Source organism: Catharus ustulatus, chromosome 1 (assembly GCF_009819885.2).
Source record: "Catharus ustulatus isolate bCatUst1 chromosome 1, bCatUst1.pri.v2, whole genome shotgun sequence".
In the NCBI taxonomy this organism is placed as follows: Eukaryota; Metazoa; Chordata; class Aves; order Passeriformes; family Turdidae; genus Catharus; species Catharus ustulatus.
Genome location: NC_046221.1, coordinates 44485195 through 44506224, shown reverse-complemented (window position 1 = coordinate 44506224; position 21030 = coordinate 44485195). Strand labels below are relative to the sequence as shown.

General features: G+C 41.3%; 1 protein-coding gene across 1 annotated transcript in view; it reads right to left on the bottom strand.

The window, feature by feature from the left end:
• Positions 1-32: 32 nt before the first annotated feature.
• Positions 33-21030, bottom strand: part of LOC116992524 (collagen alpha-4(VI) chain-like) — a gene marked incomplete at its 3' end in the record, with an annotated part of 28906 nt that continues 7908 nt past the window's right edge. The window contains exons 8-25 of the mRNA XM_033052296.1: positions 19960-20004; positions 18969-19022; positions 18682-18744; positions 17476-17541; positions 16831-16884; positions 15850-15885; positions 11854-11916; positions 9621-9683; positions 8884-8946; positions 7210-7272; positions 6717-6767; positions 5118-5153; positions 4928-4990; positions 4547-4609; positions 1525-1560; positions 808-844; positions 242-253; positions 33-130 (exon numbers count right to left, since the gene is read on the bottom strand). Coding sequence (XP_032908187.1) covers positions 33-130; positions 242-253; positions 808-844; positions 1525-1560; positions 4547-4609; positions 4928-4990; positions 5118-5153; positions 6717-6767; positions 7210-7272; positions 8884-8946; positions 9621-9683; positions 11854-11916; positions 15850-15885; positions 16831-16884; positions 17476-17541; positions 18682-18744; positions 18969-19022; positions 19960-20004 — 966 coding nt within the window. The remainder of the gene's footprint in view (positions 131-241; positions 254-807; positions 845-1524; positions 1561-4546; positions 4610-4927; positions 4991-5117; positions 5154-6716; positions 6768-7209; positions 7273-8883; positions 8947-9620; positions 9684-11853; positions 11917-15849; positions 15886-16830; positions 16885-17475; positions 17542-18681; positions 18745-18968; positions 19023-19959; positions 20005-21030) is intronic.

Here is a 21030-nt window from a genome sequence, read left to right as displayed (position 1 = left end):
CTTTCGCTGATCTTAATTGTCTTCAGCAATAACATAACAATATTCCTCATTCTTTCAAATGCAGCTGGTGTAACATCATCAGACATATCCAAGGCAAAAACCACTTCAGTTGGATAAGCTGGACATGTGTCTGTATATCGAAGCAGAGAAGTTATGTGAGAACCTTTCCATGACTCAAACATTGTTAGTTTGTTCTTCAAGTCTATCGAAGAATGGATGCATAGAGATCAAATGAGCTTACCTGATGAGCATGCTGAAAGGAGGAGAGGGAGAGCAGTTAAATTATTTTGGACTCATATGCATTTAAACAGTGACATATTCACTGGCTTTAGTGAAAAACCTAGCTCAAAGTTCAGAAAACTGACAGAGGCTGTCAGTGCAAGACCACATTCCTTTTTTACAATCAAATACTCAAAACAGTGCAATTTTACTGGATAAGAATTTAAAAAATTGTCCTGGATTCTGCTGAGCACACATATCTGAGAATGAATGCACCTAATCTAGGGGACAGTTAATACACAAATACCGTCTCTTCTCAGAGAACTCCCCAAATGGTGTTGGCACAATGCCAAGGATTCATTTAATCTTTAACGAGGAAGAGCTATTTGCAATAAATAGAGAGGAAAATTTAGCAAAAAGCGTGAGTCTGCTTCATACACCTGCTGAAACCCCATCACAATTAACAACTACCATTCAAACTGAACCCAGATACAAACTACCAATTTATAGGGTTTCCAATTAAGGGTATTCCATTTAGGAAGAGTTCCTAGGTGAAATCAGAGGTAAAAGAAGATGTTCCCCACTTACGGCAGTTTTTTCGGGTAAAATTCACAAGTTCACAAGGCTGTAGGTTCAAAACAGAAAAAGGGAATTAATGGCAAATCCCAGATCACCCCAGACTGGGAATCTTACTGCTGGTTTGAGCTGAAGGTTGTATCTTCATTTTGTGAAATAAACTGATCTAAGATGTCACCAGTCAATGTCACTTTCATAAACAATGGGCATTTCAACAGTGACTCACATAGGAAAAGAAAGGTCCATGAACAAGGAGCGGATACCCTTTGGACACAGAACACACCTGAAATAGTACTGCCTGCAGGTAGTCATTCATGCATGGATTAATGAAGCCTTTACTCATAAATGTTCATTTTACATAGGATTAGGATTCTGAAGAAATCCTGCACTTCTATTCCCAGTCATAACTGTTGCTGAAGAAATGGCTTTCTTTACAATAGGGGAAGAAGTAACCCTAACATGAGCTGGTGTGTAAACTGATATGAGTGAAGAAACAGATAAATGAATATTAATTGTCCAACAGTTTGTAAAAGTTTGGACATGGTGTTAACCCACGTGCATAAATGTTTCTCATTCCTTGGCTGCTTGCAGAATGGAAGAACCCACTGCACACTCTGGCAAGCACATGGAAAAGATACTATTTTATAACAGCTAATTGTCAGTGATTATCAACCGAAAGTAAACCAGATAATTCCATGCAGTATAGTTAGCTGTAAAGTGATTACTTACTTCCATTAAAATGGTGCCCATTGGCCCCTTGGCACCCTGAAACAAATAAAACACAGGTCCAAAAAATCAGACCCTGATAATGTATTTCCATGTATTGCTCTGTAGCCCAAAGAAAATGCAGGTAAACAGTATTTTCCAGCAATCATTCATGAATTTGTGAGTAGACAGAAGTTCCCAGCATAGATTTCTGTGGACCCGCTCAGAGTTGCAGCCTACTTGTCAGATCTGTTTCTCAGTTCATTTTCCTTAATGGTTTTTAAATGTTCAATACTTGTTGCCCTTGAGGAACAGTATAATTCAGAATTGTGTTCCTTTATAAACAGCACTTTCTGTGCTACAGTTCTGTTATTTGCACTTCACATACTTTCCAACTTTTGGTGAGTGACAGGCTTTCCCTCTTGTCTTGCACAGTACAATCCCCACAGTTCTACCCTGAAAGATCCTGCAGACCATATACACACCATGACACCTTTGCCTACTCTGCAACTTTCTCCTTGGGAGCTGTGGAAAAATGACAGCACTCCAAGAATCTTTTTTTCAAAATAAAAGTACTGTTTAATCTTCATAACAGGAATGAAATACAGGAAAAAGAACTAGTTCTCAAGGGAACTTGAGTATTCACCATGTGTGCATTTCAGATGCTTAAGACTACTGAAAATTTTCCCTTACTCCCAGGGATCTGCAGAGAGATACACCAGAAAAATTTGAACTCCACGTCCTACTCTTTTCCTCACCCTCTCTCTATCATAACACTACAGTTTACCAAGATTATATACAGTAATTTCATTATTATAAGCCGCACCATTTTGACTAAAATTTTGCTCCCACCTCAGAAATGTGACTTACACTCAGGAGTGGCTAATATAGGAGAAAAGTTCGGAAATTTCCTGCCCCGGAAGTGCGAACCAGGGTGCCGAGCCGAGCACCTGCCAGTAAAAACCGGGATTGCGCGATTGTTACAAATTGGTTACTCTGTTGTGTGGCGGGTGGAGGCAGGCTCCGTGCAGGCAGCGCAGGGGGGGAGGTGGGGGGCTCCCTCCAGCTAGCCCCGCGGCCCAGCGGGGAGGCAGGGTCTCTGTGCCCGCCTCCCACCGGCACCATGAGAGCGGACAGGCTCCATCCCCGCCTGCTGCTGCGGGAGTCGGGGGACTCTGTGCCTGCCTGCTGTTGCCGCCGCGGGAGCAGGCGGGCTCCGTCCCCGCCTGCCACTGCAGGGCAGCATCGGGCTGGGGTGAGCGAGCCCGGCGGCGTTGGCAGTGGCAGCGACAGCCAGCCCCGAGCGGCCCTGCTGAGTGGCAGTGCCGAGCTGGGCCACCTGGTCCTGTCGGTAGCCCCAACTGAGCCGAGCCAGTAAACTCCGCCATCCCGCGATTCTGTTACTAATTGGCAACTGTTGCACGCGGGTCCTCGCTGCAAACAACAGTGCGGTTTATAATCAGGTGCAGCTTATATATGGACAAAGACCTAAACGTTGCCAACACCCGGAGCTGCGGCTTATAATCAGGTGCGGCTTGTAATCCTGAAATTACAGTACCTCCTTATGTCTCCGAAATACAGCCCTTCTTTATTTTAGTTCTTTCTCTTTCAACTAACCTTCCATTCCTCCATCTGCCTGAGCTACCTTCCTCACCTCCTCTGCTGTCTTGCTGCTAGCACCATCACTGCCATTCCATGCTTCTTCTTCTTATATTTCCCAGCAGGTCCATGTTCTTCTTTGCTATTGTTCAGTAAGAGTTAATTGTGAATTGCCTGAGTCCTAAAGAATGCTACTTACAGCAGCTCAGTGGGGGCAACAGAGCTGCACAGACTTGACACATACAGATAATCAAATCACCAAGGATGGGTAAAACAAGCCTGTTTGGGCTGGCCCTACCTACCACCTGTACCGCTTCCTGCATTCCTATCTATTCCACTTCTTACAGGGTTCCCACTTTTTCATTTCACTGATGCACTGCTACAGCAATAATCCTACCAAGCCTATCCATCCCAAGCTCTACTCTCACTTGAAGAGCAGATCTTAAGCTTGAAGTATCTCTGAAGACTTCTTGGACCATGGACTGGCAAGGCCTACAGCTCTGGTTCATCAACTCACAAGATCTATCTGTAAATTTTGTGAGTGGCCAAGCAGCAGAGAGGGTAGTGTACTCCAGCTGGCACTCTTAACCATTCTTGTGCCCAGTATCATAGAATAAATTGGGACAGGTACATTTGTTAACCAACACGGTGTGATGAGAAGGGGAAAAAATGTTTTCTAAGTTGCACACATCCCGTGGCCCGTGCTATATGGATAAAGATAATGTTACCAATAATGCTCCATTGAACTGAAAAGAATTTTAAACTGAAAGAGTAAGCTTAAGAAAGTTTAACAAGAAAATCATTAACAGTAGGGATAGTTTCTTGTCACTGTGGAGATGATTTTCAGAATTGCCACAGGATGAAGAAAGACACATACAGGGATTTTCCTAACTACCTGAAGGGTTAGTCCTAAATCCTATTGATACCCACAATTTTTCACCTGTTTAGTTAGTTAATATAACATTTTGTTGTATAAAATGCAGAACACAGAAAAAGTACCTCAAGATATCTACTTGTATTATACATTAACAGGTTGTAGTCAATTTAAACTCTAAATAAGTGCCTGTAACTACAAGTTTGATTTTAAATGGATTTTCTTTTTAATTTTTTTTTAAAGGCATTGGCTTTCAGAAAATCTATACAGTTCTGTATCTCAATATTCTCTGTTCTTTTAATTAGATATGCATGCAGCCTAAAGGAATACCAAATACTGTGGAAGAAATTCTGGTCGGCATTGTATTGTTACAATTCCATTTCCAGCAGCAGTTGCTCCTCTGCACACACATCCACAGGCATGACATAATCCTGTGCAGCTGCCAGACTGATTAAGCATAGTTTACCATGTGAAACACTATTAGATATTCCATTAATTTAATAGTAATTTTAAGAACTATTTAAAAGTGACTTTTTAAAAATAAAAATTTTATTCTAAAAAAAAAAAAATTACCATAGGTCCTGATGGCCCTTGGTCGCCTGGATCTCCTGAGGAACCTGGTGTGCCAGAATTACCCTAAAAATAGAAATACAAGTTTTATTCTTTATAATTGCATGCACTGGTACCAAATGTCATCAAGGAAAAAAACAGCACTGTAATGATACTTTGAGTAGGATCCTGCATTTTCATGAAGACAGTCTACCACTACTAAGAATTATTACCAGTTAACACTTCCAAAGATTTAGAACTGTGCTTTCTCAAGACTTCTTGCCCAAATTATGGCTCTAGAAGATCAGAGTGGCAACCAATTTTAAACCTTTGATAAGAAACACTTCGGTTGTAAGGGTTTTACTTTTAGAACTCTCACACAGTTAGCAGATTTATCATTCTTACTCTTCTACCCCTAATTCCTTTGGGTCCTTCAGCTCCTGGAATGCCCTGATCTCCTTCTTCTCCCTGAAAATAAATGAAATCCAGAATTTACTGGAAAGGAAAAGACAGACAAAACCACAGGTAACCTCTTCTAAATAAGAATAATTTAAAACAAGACAAAAAGAAAACAAACATGCCCATTTAGTCATACCTCTGGACCAGGATATCCTATGAATCCAGATTCTCCCTATGAAAAGAAAGGACAAAGATTTAATAAGAATCTAGAACTTTGTGATCTGCTTAGTGTTTGATGTCTTTAAACCAAAAACAATCTCAAAATTATTCTCAGCTTTACAACTCATCTGAGCAATAGTGGCTGCTACTCTGCTCTCAAATGGCACCATTTTAGATTAATACCTTGCTCATCTAAAGGAAGAGCATTTTAAGAATTTTCATCAGTTTCTAAATTTTCAAGAACATTCCATATCTCAAGTAAGTGTTTTATCAAAACCTATTCATGCCTCCTAATAACATGTAGAGGAATTCCCATGTAGCATGTGAATTCAGATTCAGAACTCAGTGTTTGAATGTAGTTTAAAATTTTATACCACCCAGACTAAACAATATTTTCTTGACTTACTAGAAGTAGATGCATCAACTGCTTTCAGTTATTTCAGTCTCTAGTGTGCTCTTTGTTCACCCATGAGAAATAAGGAACCTCTCACAAAAACCAATCAGAAGTATCTTCCCTGAACATTGGAATTCACACCACTTACATATGTCCTTGCCCTCTTGCATATAACATATGCGCAGTCTATGAAACCGTGTCATCAAAAAAATTGTTAGAGCTAAGAAGGTAAGAAAAGAGATTGGAATATAAGAAGTATCAACAGCCATCTTACCAAAAAGTAATTTAAGAAAAAGGAGTTCATCTATTTGGAGAGGCTCCGAGAAAGACTTTAATATATTTTCTGTAGCTTTCTGTAGTACTCTGGTTCTCCCACAGAAAGGGAGAATGAAACAGATGGGTCTACCAGCGAGATTCACTGGACCCTTTCTGTTTCACAAGCAACAAGAAAGGATTAGTGTTGCAAAACTGCAAAAACTCTTTGAAAGGTGGACTGCAGTGTCCAACATCCTGATCACTTTGCTCATGGACTGATCCACTGATGCCATGATTTTGACCTCATACGTTCTGTATACTTTTTATTTTATCTGAATTCTTGTACAATTTTAGAGAAAAAGGCATTTCATTACTTTTTTTTTTTTTTCAGCACTGTGAAGGGAATGATAAGAATTTCTTAGCAATCCAGAGGTTAATCCTCAGATCTTACTGCTGACCGTAGGAGCATAAGGAAAAATATTTCACGTTTAAACAGTTAGGATGTTTAGAGAGTATCACCCCCACCTTGGTACCATCCTCCACCTTGGAGGGATTTTTTGATTACCTTAACACCTTGGTAGTTAAGGAATCCCTCCTCTGAAACCAGAAAAATTAAAAGAGTACATAGTGACTGGCCCACCAATACTTGCCAATAATGTTCAGTCAGGCAGGCTGAAGTGGGAAGAAAGCACTGTGTACTGGAAGCACAATCCTCCACATATATATACACATCAGGGAAAGAGTGAGTGGTCCTCAAAAGCATGTCCTATGGAAGAATGTCTCACAAAGACTGTGGTAATCCTGAGCCTCTCACTGAACCTTAGAAATGCACTTTGCAAGTCTCACATTTCTTTTTAATCAAATATGGGTGGCCATGTTTGATAACACAGTAGAATGGAGACAGACTCTCTGACTTCAAACACCTACCTTTGCTCCTTTGTTTCCTTCAGGACCATAGGCATCTCTGCCATCCATGCCCTGTGTAGGTTAAACATACTATGAGTTTGCTTTTAAGAGAGGATTAAGTTTATACCAAATTTCATTTTGGAATAAAGTTGTCCTATTACAATTAGGTGCCCAAGCTGTTACGACTGATGAAGTCAGACAAGCTATCAAAATACAATATAAAAAAAACTAGCAAACGATGGCAAAAAGTGTAAAGGAAAAACAAGGATAGAGGTCATAGTTCCTTTCCACTGTGTGCCCTACCTTCATCATACTTTCTCTCTTCTAGAGAATTTGAGGGGAAAGATATTCTCTCTATCCCACAAGAAATCTGGTGTCCATAAGGAAACTGAGAACCAAAGGTGAAATAATTTTAATTGTATCAAGTAGAGAAAATAGAAGGGAATGAACATTACTGATTCAGATGGATAGTTATTAAAACACAGGGGTCCTGAATTAGGGCAGAAAGACTCACAGGAATGCCTCTCTGTCCAGGTGGTCCAGCTAAGCCCTTCTCTCCAGGGTCACCAGGTTCCCCCTGTTATAATTGAAACACAAAAGCCATTAGCTTGCCTCATTCAGGAGAATTCTTCTTTCTGAAATGAAAACCTGTCTGTTAAGCTGAAGTGTGCCTATACATTTTATAGACTACTTGATGCTGGCAAAAACATTCCATTACAGACCATGTTTCATGGACTGTTCCTGGTGGTAGAACTGGAAAGGACTTGGCAAATCAGAATATGCTGAGTATTCATGCAGTTAAACACCAAAGGTGTTGCTCAATAAAACTCCCACTGTAATAAAGAATTACAAGTGGAAAAAAAAAAAAGGTAGATTTTGGAAAAAATTATATTAATGGTAGCAGAATATATTCTGGAATTTTACCAGCCAAAAGCACCTGTTGTTAGCAAATGATATTTCTCATGCAGGTTGTCTGCGCTGCGCTCTCAGAAACCTCTTGCAGGGTTTCTTTCCTTCAGTTCCCTTTTCTGTTTTCACTTTCTAACTGAACATTCTTCTAACAAAGACCCTAATATTAAACAGTACAAAACGAGACTGACAAAATGGAATGTATGATGGAAATTCCCATATATCTTCCCAATCTTTGTCACTGTTTTGATATGCTTTCACACAATGATTCTTTCCATGGCAGCCCTTTGACCTTCTGATACCTCTCTGTCACTAAAGGTTACAACCCTTCAAAGAGACGGAAAGCCTTAGCTGGCTGATATTACTTGTGATTTTTAGATTCAAAGATGCAAGGCCACCTAAATTGAGTTATTTTTATCAAATAAAATTCCACATATCAACACACATAAATAAAAGGGAAGTAAGGATAACATTTATTTTAAGTAAGCGAACTCTAATGTGAACAACCTGTTAGCATAAGCCTTTCTGTTAGACTTCATGTTTATTCAGCTCTTCTCAACATGTGCATTCCTCCAATTAGACATCATAACAGTGAAGGTTCCTTGGGCTGGTTTGGAATCTTTAGAAAACAAGGTTAAAATAAGCAGCTGTACTTCTTTGAACTGAGAAGGTCAGATTGGATGTTAGGAAAAAGTTCTTCAGCTAAGAGTGAAGTCACTGATCCAGTGTTGGTCACTGGAACAGGCTCCCCAGAAAAGCGGCCATGGCACAAAACCTGTCAGACTTCAAGCAGCACCTGAACGATGATCTTTTTGGTTTAGTTTTAGGTAGTACTGCAAGTTGCTGCAAGCAGAAGTTGGACTTGATGATCCTTGTAGATCCCTTTGAAGATGAGATATTCTCTGATTCACTGGTGAGTATTTTCAATGGATTGGACAGACTCTAGGAATCATAAAACGAACTCATGGGTCAGCACTGCCTTATTTCTGCATCATGTTGTGAGAAGCCAGGTCCCATTCAGAATCATTACTGCAAGAGCAATTACAACAGTGGTCATGGCAACACTAAAAACTTCTTAGTATAATTCTGATATATGTAAGATTACCCTAAGTCCATCACCTGTCTTGCCATGCAAACCAAAAATACCTTAAAAATTTAACATTGTGCACATATTTCACAGCATGGAACTAACTCTTTGTTAGTCCATGCTTCTTTGGTCAGAGTCTTGAATGAACGACACTGTTAGATTGCTGCAATTAGATACTTTGAAAATCTATACCTTTGGTCCTCTTGCACCTAGCTTTCCAACAGAGCCAGGTGAACCAGGCATCCCCAGACCACCCTGTAATAAGAAGTATCAGTTAAAAGCTGCACAATGAAGAAATCAAGGGCTCACTGCACTCAAGGATTCATTGCGACTTGAAATTACTACAGAATCAGTAAAAATACTGGGCTTTTGAGGACCACAAGTAAGAGTTACTGGTCAAACTATCGTTCTACTTATTTCCTGTCATCTGTACAACTGCCATAAAATTCTCAAAATGTTATCAAATATCACAAATGTTATTTTCTGTCTACATAGATATGTAGTGAATACATGCGTGCATAAAAATAACAATGTACACATATAATTGGTTATGTAAGCATGAGCATCATTACTTGACTGAAACAGATGACCAAGGCTGCCAGCATAGGACATTCCAGTCCAGAGTTACAATAGTGTAATTCCAGAGCAAGAATCCCCAAAATCAACAGCATCACAAAAATGAAAATTTCAGCAGATAGTGCTCAATAGTTACAGCCTCATCACACCCTAGCACTTGCTATTCACGCACCTAAATTTGTTTTCAAGGTTGTTTTTTTATCATATGAGACTGCAAAAATCAGTTTTCTGAAGTATTACACCAAAAAGCCCTTGATTTCTACCTTTAAAAAAATTTTTTTATAAGAACAACAACAACACTGAGAATGAAAAGCCCTAATGGGTTCAGCTGGAATATATTATTTAACACTAACCAGAGGACCTGGTACGCCTTGTGGTCCTGGAGGTCCTCTGAGTCCTTGTGGTCCTCTTGGGCCCTGATGCAAAAAAACCATTGAAACAAAAAGTCAGTTCAATGTAGACAGCTTTTGAATGACAATCATGTTGCTGCAATGACCAGAATCCCAGCACCTGTTTCACAAGTCTTATTATAGAGGTGAAACTTCTGGCTGTTCTATGGATTTGCCTGTGTGAAGCACCTGAGATGGTCACTGCCTGCCAGTCTAATTCAGAGGTGCACCGAGGTATCTAAAATACCAAGGGAGCCATAAGCAGCCTACTATAAACTAGGCATGCTGCCTCCATCTTAAAATATAAAATTAAAACACTTTTAGAGTGTCTAAAAGCACCTTTAAACTAAAAGCTACTGTAAGAAGTCTACCATGATAATTCTCTTCAAAATTACTCCACTCAGCAATTTTGTTTAAACACAAAGCTTTTCTCATTGGTTTTGCCAATACAGTAGATTTTATGTATTTATTGCTAGCAATTTATGATTAATTCATTTTAAAGATATTGGCTTTATAATATCATGTAAGTTAGAGGTGTGTTGGCTAAATTACTTATTTTTGTTACTCTTTGTTCCTCTTTTAATTTTGCTAGAACCTACACCTATGTAACTTGTCACATTTAATTCCTCAGGGTTACAGAAAAGGGGAGTCTTACTCATAATATTCATTAGTTGAAGTTAACAAAGCTTTCCAGAAAACAAACAAAACTTCAAGGCTGACAATTTATTTTCTCCATAACTTACAGTAGTTTCACGAATACAAGCCACACGGATTATAAGCCGCACTTCCGGTGCCTCAACAATGTTGCTGTCTTTGTCAATAGATAAGCCGCACCCCGAATATTAGCCGCACTTTCGTTCGTCACGAGAATCCGTGCGCAGCTTTCACAAATTGGCCAATTAGTAACAGGATCGCGGCATAGAGGGCTTTACTGGCTCGGGGCGGGGCCAGGAAGGTTCGGCCCGCTCATGGTTGCTGACGGGGCCGGCCGGGTGGTGCTGCAGCCGCCGCCGGGCTCACTGGCCCCCCTCTCCCGTCAGCACCGCCTCGCCACTGCGTTTACGTACTCGCCCTGCCGGCGGGCCAGCCACTGCCGCCGCTGGCAGGCATGCCGGCCACCTCGCCGCCGCGTTGTTTACGTACTCACCCTGCCGGCGGACCAGCCACTGCCGCCGCTGGCAGGCATACCGGCCGCCTCGCCGCTGCGCTGTTTACGTACTCGCCCTGCCGGCGGGCCAGCCACTGCCGCCGCTGGCAGGCATGCCGGCCGCCTCGCCGCTGCGTTGTTTACGTACTCGCCCTGCCGGCGGGCCAGCCACTGCCGCCGCTGGCAGGCATGCCGGCCGCCTCGCCGCTGCGTTGTTTACGTACTCGCCCTGCCGGCGGGCCAGCCACTGCCGCCGCTGGCAGGCATACCGGCCACCTCGCCGCTGCGCTGTTTACGTACTCGCCCTGCCGGCGGGCCAGCCACTGCTGCCGCCGCCGGGCTCGCTGGCCCCCCTCTCCCGTCAGCACCGCCCCGCTGCCGCGTTCCCTAGCCCTGCCGGCGGGCTGCCGCCGCCCGGCTCACCGGCCGCGCCGCGCCGCGTTCCCTAGCCCTGCCCGCCGCTGCCCGGCTCGCCGGCCGCGCCGCGCCGCGTTCCCTAGCCCTGCCGGCGGGCTGCCGCCGCCGGGCTCACCGGCCACCCCCTCCCGTCTGCACCGCCGCCGCGTTTCCTCGCCCTGGCCGGCACTGCAGGCCCCTGCACCGCCGGGCTCCCCCATGCTGCTGGCCCTGATTCTGCTGGGCTTCCCCCGCTGCCAGGCAGCCCCACCCGCCGGCCTTCCTGCTTCTGCCATGCTCCCCTGCACTGCTAGCCCCAGTTCTCCCGGGCTCCCCCGCCCTGCTGGCCCGGGCTCTGCCGCCCCCCTGCCCCGCCCTGCTGGCTCAGGCTCTGCCGCCCGCCCCCCACACTGCTGGCCCCGCCTCTGCCAGGCTTTCCCACCTCTGCCGGGGCCGGCCGGGCTCCAGCTTGGCTTGGGGCTGCCGCGGGCTCTCACTTCCGTGTTGGCAGCTTTTAGAATTTTGTTAATGTATTAGCCGCCCCGGAATATTAGCCGCACTTCCGGGTTTCCGCCAAAATTTTGGTCAAATTGGTGCGGCTTGTATTCGTGAAATTACTGTACATAAAATCAACTCAGAAGATCTATTAGTTACCTGTGGGCCTGGAAGACCAGCTTCTCCTGAGTAACCTGTTTCTCCCAGATCTCCTTGCTCACCCTGCCAGACCAAAACCCAAGAAAATGACAAATTAGTATCTCTTATTTGTACATCAAAAGATATTAATTTTATATCTCTACAGAGTATCAGTTGATAGAATTGAAAAGCACTCTGTTTTCAAACAGCTTCAAATTCCTGTTAAAGAAAACTCAAATAAAAAGCAGAAGAAGAGCTTTTCTTTGGTTTTCTAGGAGGTGTGATTAATATAAAAGCTGCAGCAGAAGAGGTCAGTTTTATTCTGCTGAATACTTTTTACACCATGTCTCAGCACTATTTGTGCATTACCCTTGTCCACTGCTAAGGCCGGAAAAATGAATTTAAAAGGCTGAACTTTCATTCTGCACCATATGAATGAAACAAAAGATAAAAATATGGATGAAACAAAAAGCCAAAAGCAAAAAATAATTTTAATTTATAGCCAGAGTAAGAACACTGTAAAATGGAACATCAGTAAGTATATGATATTACCAGATGTAAAAAATCAAGTAGAAATATATCTCCACAAATATAATTTTGACACAATAAAAGTGAGTATATTCCTTAGGCACACTCTACTAAAATCCAAAACCAATTTAAAGTTCTCAGCTACTTAAATTTAGTTTTAATCAAAACCCAGAAAAGTGGTTGTCCTTTTTTCTCCCCTGTCTTTTCCTCTCTTTCTTGCCTTCCTTTAGGTTAATCTCCTTTCTCTCCCTCTTCACTCTTTTGCTTTATTTCCAGCTCACAGATTGCAGTGTTGTTCTTCTCTGCAACAAATACCTCTCTGATACTACACCTTCTATTCCTTCTGCCCACTGACTAGCTCTGACTGTTAACAATGCCTAGCTGTGCTTCTTTATGTTGTTTCAACTATTTGAAAAAATTAGTTTCCTTTTATCACAGAAAGGCACAGACAATTGGAACTGCAAGTCCTGGGAGGAGTCTTTTTTAGGATATGGTGAACAGCAGCATGTTCATGCTGACTGCAATGGAATTTAATGACTTTGTTGATGAGGCTGTTATTTCAGTGTCATTTATTAACACCTAAACCTAGAACAAGTCCTTATGTGTTATGTGGGTGAATTCTGGCTCACTGTCTCTAATTCGATTATTCATCTCTGAGTATGTCACCACCAATATCTCTCTTATGTACCTGAAAGAGATATTCTTCCTTACCCCATTTTCAGTCCTCCTCCAGAGGGACTGGCCATACTCTATTTCCTTACAAAGCAGGATGCTGTGATCCACAGAAGAGCCCTTGAAGACCCCACAAACATCAAGACTAAATAGATCTGCTTCCTGGCCCAGGGACACCAGGAGAGCTTTACAGTGAAGCTCTCATAACTTCTACTGAGACAGTTATGCCCTGTGGCAGCTGTGTAATGTCCTGCCACACAAGAGATCTCAGTGGAAGGACACAGTGCCTACAATTTCACCCCAGGATGGATGCCACTGTTCTACTGCAGGGTTTAGTGTTCCTTATTGCTTCTCCAGGGGACATGGAAGACAGAAATGTGCAATTCTCTTTGCCATTCACTTTTTTACACCTTTTCAGTGAAGGATATCTACATTACCTATGTTTGATCATTGAGTGGTACCTACCCTTCAATGCCCACTGACCCAGACAAATGTTTTTTATATGCTTTTAGAAGTCTAAGGTGATCATCCAGTACTTGGATGAAAACAGTTTGAAAGTTCTCTGTTGCTGTGAGTTTCATTCATTTCTCTTGTTCCCTGCAATTTTACAAAAGGGTGGCCTCATCACTGGCTATGGGGGCTTCTGTGGAGATGAAGAGGAATGTCTCAACTAATCAACTAATTTCTCAACTCAATTTCAACTAATTGTTCAATTAGTTGAAAAGATTCAACTAACTCTGTACTCAGTGAATTTACTAAACAAATTGAACATTCTTCTTTTCTAACCACATAAGAGTTCTTGTGCTTGTTAGTACAACCAAGATACGGTACAGATCCATTTCCACTGACTTCAGTTTTGGTCTTGTTATCACCACAGTTTAGTCAGATTATTTCTTTTTCCTGTTACCTGAGAGAATAATGCAACCGTCCATGAGATCTCAGCTGCAATCCAACAGGGAAAAGAAAAAAAAGCAAAAAGTTTCCTAATTACCTAAGAAATGGATTGCTGAGTGATCAAGCAAGGATTGGAATAATTAAGAGGCAGACTTAAATATTCTTCAGTATTTTTAATCTAAAATGTCTTCTTAAACCCTATAAAGAATTTTTGAGACAGAAATAGGAAAAAAAATGCTCATATTCTTTCAAGTTATGCTGATACTGGCAATAGCCAAAGCATGGTGCTTTATCCCTGCTCGCAGACAGTATCAAAACCTTCCAGTATATTTCTATCTGCAATGCCTCCATGAAAATTTTGGATTCTCACAGTGAAATCCAAATTGGGGTTTTCAGAAACCAGGTGGGGACAGGGGTTTTGGCACATGCCACACAAGTGTATTGCAAAAACCTTGGAAGTGACCAGACTGTAATTTAAGGGAACTTGCACTCTCACTTCTGACTGATATTTCCTAGTGAAATATTAATTTGAATCATTCTAAATGTAAAAAATCTGTGTTACCTGGCTACCACACAGAGGAAAAAAGTAATAAAAGTTTAGGAAAACCCCTCAACAGATGAGGGACCGGAAGTCCAGAAATCAGACAAATCAAACACTATGCTGCTGAATATTACTGTCATAAAAGACAGTATTCCGTCATTTAAATTTATGTTCTATATTGCATCACTATTCTTGCTCTTGTTTATTAACATTTTACACTTAGCCTACTCAAAATGCTGGTTGGCACTTTTATTCAGAAGCTACAACTCTACCCATTCCCCAGACTCCAATACACAGCAGAACTTCAAGATATATTCCACCCTGTTGGCACTGACAATGTTGTACACAAAATTGTAATGTTTCCTTAGGTTTATATGCCCTAAGATAAAGGGGGAAATGCTGTACCATGGCATATACCATCTTATCTGTGTTACCAACTTGGCAGAGATTGGGTCAAATGTAAACCACACATGCTAAAGCAAGGTTTTCTAGAGTAATCATGTAAACTATACTTGAGAATACCTAGAATTTAATTTTTACTTGTACAAAGCCACCTTTGAATATAGTTGCTTTTAGATTTGCCTTGATAACAGTATTTTGTAATTCATACCCTGGGACAAACAAGTTTTCTTTTCCAAGAATATTATCTGAATCACCATTTAAGAGAATTGAAGTGTTGTCTTTACTAAGTACATCTCAGAAAAGTTTTCTTTCATTGTGACTCTATGGGGTATAGGTCTAGGAAAACCAGGGCTACCACCTAACAATGAGAGAGATTTTGTCTTCTCTCAACAACATGAGAAATTTTCCTACTGGACAATCTTCCTGGAATGATCAGTCAGCATGCAGTGGGTTTGACCTATTCTGTACATCCTATATTCTTCCAGATATTGACCTGGGAAATTATTTCCAAAATATTGATTATATGTTTTAGCCAATTGTCAGAGCTACAGTTAACACTGTTTATTTTGAGCAAAGCATCATGTAGAACTTGCCCTGATTTTATCTGTGCCACACGTGTGTATCGCACATATCTGTGTGCATGCAGGAAAGGAGGAATAAACTGTCAGACTTTGCAGCCTGACTGCTCATTCCTGTCATCTTTAGTGACAGTCTTTTCTCTAGCTACATTCCCATACTCGCCCTAATAGTAAAAGTGTCCTTTTTTTCATTAAAACACCCTTCCTATCTAAATCCTTCAAGTCAGGAGGGTCCCTACTACATCCACCTGAGATTCAAAGGCTGCCTTGCTTGAAATAGACTTTAGATTGTTAAACACTTGTGTCTTGGCTCACATTGAAATCTTTCTCTTAAGAGAAGCAAACACTCAGGCTGGACATGTAGCTGCATATAAATAGGTAGCACCAGTGTCAGCCACTCACCTTTATACCTGGAGGGCCTCTTCGACCTGCTGCACCCTAGGAAGGAGTAGCATGAGAGATTACATCCAGAATACTGAGCAATATGTGAAAGAGCAGTTCATCATAAAACACATTATACATACAATCAAACCAAATACAGCTTAAAGAAAGCAGAGATTATTTCCACAGAATGATTTAAGGTAAGAAATGAGAAAAATTAATTTGGGACAGAAATTCTTACACAAGTAAGCCTTTCCAAAAAGAAAAAAATATTTTAGATCCTTAATGAGTGCAGAGAGGAGACATTTCAACAACATTCTCAAAAACATCTTCCCAGTCAGCTGCCCTTTGGCTAAAATAAAGAGAACAAAAGCCCTCTTCTCTGCCTGTGATCCAGAGGTTTCCTTCACTTCCTGCTGCACACTGCTCAGGAGCTCTAGTGAATGTTACTGCTAAACCTGACATCACCAGAGGCCTTTAGGATGTTTTTGCAGCCTGTCTGAGGAGTGATCATGCCAGACTTTGGCATTAGGTACCATTCTGACAGACTAGAAAAAGGGTCTTCACGATTCCCAGTCTCCAGTGAACTAAAACAGCTCAGCTGCCAGTGAGCTTATATATATGCTTGAACAGACATAGAAAACTTGTAGTCATGGGCAGAAAGAAGGGATAGATTCATCTAAGGTGGAATTGTGAAGCATTTAGGGCTCATTTAAAAAGAAATTGAGTTTAAGGTTTGTGACTTCACATGAATCAGACATGGAATTAACAGGAATGCAAATTCCTGATTTTAAAGAAAAGAAAACACACTGTAACATATATAAGCTACTAAATTTGATGCCAAATAGGTTTCTCTTTGAAAACTTCAGAAGGTGTTTTTCCCCTCTCCTTGCAGGAGTTTGAAGGGTGGGATAAAAAGAAGACAAAAATGGATTTTTTTGGTGGGAATCCCAGTGTATCTTTTATTAGTTATTTCCATCCCATATTGATTGCTATTCTTACATCTAGGCCGGCATCACCCTGCTCTCCTTGGAGTCCTTGTGGGCCTGGGTCTCCCTGCAAAACAAAGTAATGACCAAACTCTTTAAACACTCTTCCAAACAAATTGTAATAGCAATGCAAGCCATGCTTTTCTTTTATGCTTCTTTCCTTGCAGTTTTGCTAAAACACCTGCTAAAACTCAAACATCACTATATAAGCATATATCCCAGCCCTTATATTCTATTTACAGATCAAAATAGAATTCACTCACCACCCTGAGGCAATAGCAGTTCCGTAACAAAATGAGTACAGCCTGTTGATACCCTGTGAATTTTTCTCAGCATGATTTTTAACAGTATCCTTACAACTCACTACTAGAAGTCTCACAGGTTGGTGATGCAAATTTGTGGTATAATAATGTATTTATACTAAAGCCATATTTTTCCTTAGCTCTCTATTATGAGAATATTTCCATTGTGTTTGTAAACACTTTTAAACTTTTTTTTTCTTTTTTTACTGTATCAAGCACTTCCTAAACTTTCAGCATTGCAGACAAACACTGAAGGCAAAATGCAAACAAACAAAAACCTCCTTGGTCACTGGACAGCCAACAGGAGTTAGCAATTACACAAATCCTCTCTCCACAAAATAGAACAACTTGTTTACCTGTGATGCTAGGTTTCCCTTTTCACCCTTAGGACCAGTAACATTATTGTTAGCCCCAGGATCTCCCTGGAAAAGATCAATGGAAAGCTTAGCATTTTCAGTTACACACCTTACTTTGACTACAGAGGCAGGATACAGAAACAGAATGAATTAGATTTGTAATTGCAGACAGTAAGAAATAAAAAGGCTATTTTAAATTAAGATGCTTGTAAGAACACTATATAGGAAGTTCTGCAAAGTCCATTAAGTTCTTCTTCACAGAGATTAAAACCAAAATTACTAATGGGTAACAAATTAAACTGAAAATGTGAAGCTGTTCCAGATGATTTTATATAGTTAATTGAGTTAAGATCACAACTCATGAGTTTCAGATGAGGGGTTACAGTAGAATGAAGTTCCACTTTGCCACTTAATGCTAGATCAGGTGAAATCCTGATCTTTCAAAGAGGCAAATTACCATGACACCTGATCTTTTTTTTTTTCAGTATAAGGTTTAAAGACAGGATTCAGCAAAATATATGATTGTTTGGAACAAAGTCTTTGAAATATACATGAAAAGACAAAGTTGTGTCTTTTCAAGACAAGAATTGTGGTGTCTGCACTGGAATTTTAGCCTCAGGGAGTACATTTATGTCTCTGGAGCATACAAGGAAAAAATGTGAACATGAAGAAGTAACTTGTCTTTGCATCATTTTAAATTGCTAACCATGAGTCAGTGCACAGGGTTTTCAAGTGATCCAGAATTTCTGTAGGATGGGAACCAACAGGGAGGACTGACCTAGTCCACCTGGTGTTTCCACCAGACCATCTGGTCTAGCATGAGGTGTCCCTGCCCATGGCAGGGAGTGTGGAACTAACTAGTTGATCTTTAAGGTCCCTGTCAGCCCAAGGCACTCTATGATTCTATGATAAGTAGCTCCAAAATGAGTTATGTTTCCCATGGTGAAAACAAACAAACAAACAAAAAATCATAAACAAGCAGGAGATCTGAGGCTTAAACACCTGCTTCCAAGCAACACATCCAAACATGTCAGTCCATCTACATCTAAAGAGTTCAAGACTCCTAGAATATCCAGTTTTTTTGCAGAGTACTGTGTTTTCTAGGACTGTGAAAAACTCTTCAAATTACATATATTTCAGACATATCCATCACAAAATCACAGTGCAGATCAGTGAAATATAAACAAAATAAAGGAATGAACTTACATGATCTCCTCTTAGACCAGACTGTCCTCGATCACCTGGTTCTCCTCTGGGGCCTTTTCTGCCCTAAATCCATAAAAAGAGCACAAACAATTCAGGTACAAGTATAAATAGTATCTGTGGCAGCAGAGAGCCAAATCTGTTGAAGTCAGTGCAGCTACACTGATTTAGGAGTGACAGCATTTATAGAAAAGGCAGTTCTAAAAACAATTCACAGGCATTACAGACAGCATTACACTTCGGAAAGATGTTTCCGTAAAATCTAAACATTACTGTAAGGGGTACTTCACCCATTTTCCTCTGCTGCCTTTCTCTCCAGAAGGTCCAGGAAGTCCACGTTCTCCCTAGAGTTAGAAAGGGGAGAGAAAGAAGACAAAAAATTACAGTAATTTCACGATCACAAGCTGCACCTGACTATAAGCCGCAGCTCCGGGTGTCAGCAACCTTTGGGTCTTTGTCCATACATAAGCCGCACCTGATTATAAGCTGCTCTGTTGTTTGCAGCGAGGACCCACGTGCAACTAAGTAGCCAAATAGTAACAGAATTGCGGGATTGCAGGGTTTACTGGCTCGGCTCGGGGCCAGGCGGACTCGGGCTGCTCAGGGCTGCCAAGGGGGCCAGGTGGCCCAGCTCAGCGCTGCCGCTTGGCGGGGTTGCTAGGGGCCAGTTGTCGCTGCCGCCGGGCTCACTCGCCCCAGCCCGGCACTACCCCGTGGTGGCAGGCGGGGAAGGAGCCCCCACCGCTCCCGTGGCAGGCGGGGACGGAGCTCGCCCGCTCCCACGGCGCCGGTGGGAGCCCCTCGTTTCCCCTCTGGGCTGCAGGGCCGGCAGGAGGGACCCCCCCCGCCTGCCCCCCCGCGCTGCTGGTATGGAGCCCACCTCCACCCGCCATGCAACAGAGTAACCAATTTGTAACAATTGCGCGATCCCAAGTTTTACTGGCAGGTGCTCAGCTCAGCACCCTGGCTGACACTTCTGGGGTTGGAAATTTCCGAACATTTTTCATATGTTAGCCGCTCCTGAGTGTAAGCCGCATTTCTGGGGTGGGAGCAAAATTTTCGTCAAAATGGTGCGGCTTATACTTGTGAAATTACTATTTCTGCTAAATCATGCTCTCAAGATTTTTCTGGCAGAATCAAGCTTTAATCACATACACAATTCTAAACATCCAACAATAGAACTTCTGTTCAGCATTAAAGCCCTTCAAGGTACAAAATCTGTCCCTTTCAACCCTGAGATTGGTGTCTTTAATAGCACTGCATATTTAAAGTAATGTTTACCTGCTCTCCATCAGTGCCATCAAATCCACTCTCACCATGTTCACCCTGTAGCAATAAGGAAAAAAAAATTAGCATTAGTCCATTTGTCTCTTTGAGCAAAGAAAGAAGTGTTTGCCCTGCATTTGGAAACTTCAATAAGATCTGGGGTTTTAACGGTCAGCAAGAATAATCAAGAATAATAACTATAAATTTGAACTACTAATTCATATTTTTAAAGTAATTAGCAATGTCTAAAACAACTAATTGTTAAGGACACTTAATAAGAAAAACAACTATTTAAATTATAGATTTCCATCAGGATTTAAATTCTGCTTTTCATTCTTTCAGCTTTCAAATATTTTCCCAGCTGCAGCACCTTCAAAATCCAAATATATTCCAAAATAAACGAGTAGTATTTGGTCTATCATGCTGATAACCCTGTAATTCTGATTTCAACCATCATGTGTGTTTGTACTGTGCTTTTTTTGGTTTTTTTTACACAGTTTTATAACACGAATAGTGGATTGAAAAACCAGAAAGAATAACCATGATTAAAAAATAATTACAGAAGACTGATCTTAGACTTTAGGATTTTAAAGAAACTTCATAACTCTTTCAGCAAGACTACATAAATACCAGAGCTATATAAATATCAGTCACCTTCTCTTTCCAATTCACCTTGTTTTTTTCTTCCCTTTGCCCACAAAAATGATACAGCACATTGCAAACATTTATGGAAGTCATTTTCCCATGAAATGTCCATCCCAGACTTAAAGAGTTTGCAGTGTTAACTTGTGTGAGGCATCTAAATAAGGTTATAACTGTGAGACTCTTACTTCACGTATGCATGTTTCACAAGGTTTCAGACTCAACCAAATGACTCAGTTTTTACAGGATATTTTGAAACTTCTTCCATCTTTCTTTACTAGGATAAAAATGAAGGAATTAACTGTAGTGATTTAATTTGTAGTAAGAAATTAATTTAGCAGACAACTAACCAGAAAGCTGAAATGATATTCAACAAACACTGGAAGTGGCACAAGAACAAATTAAACACATCAGCAGCCTCACTCTGAGAGAAACCACAGATAC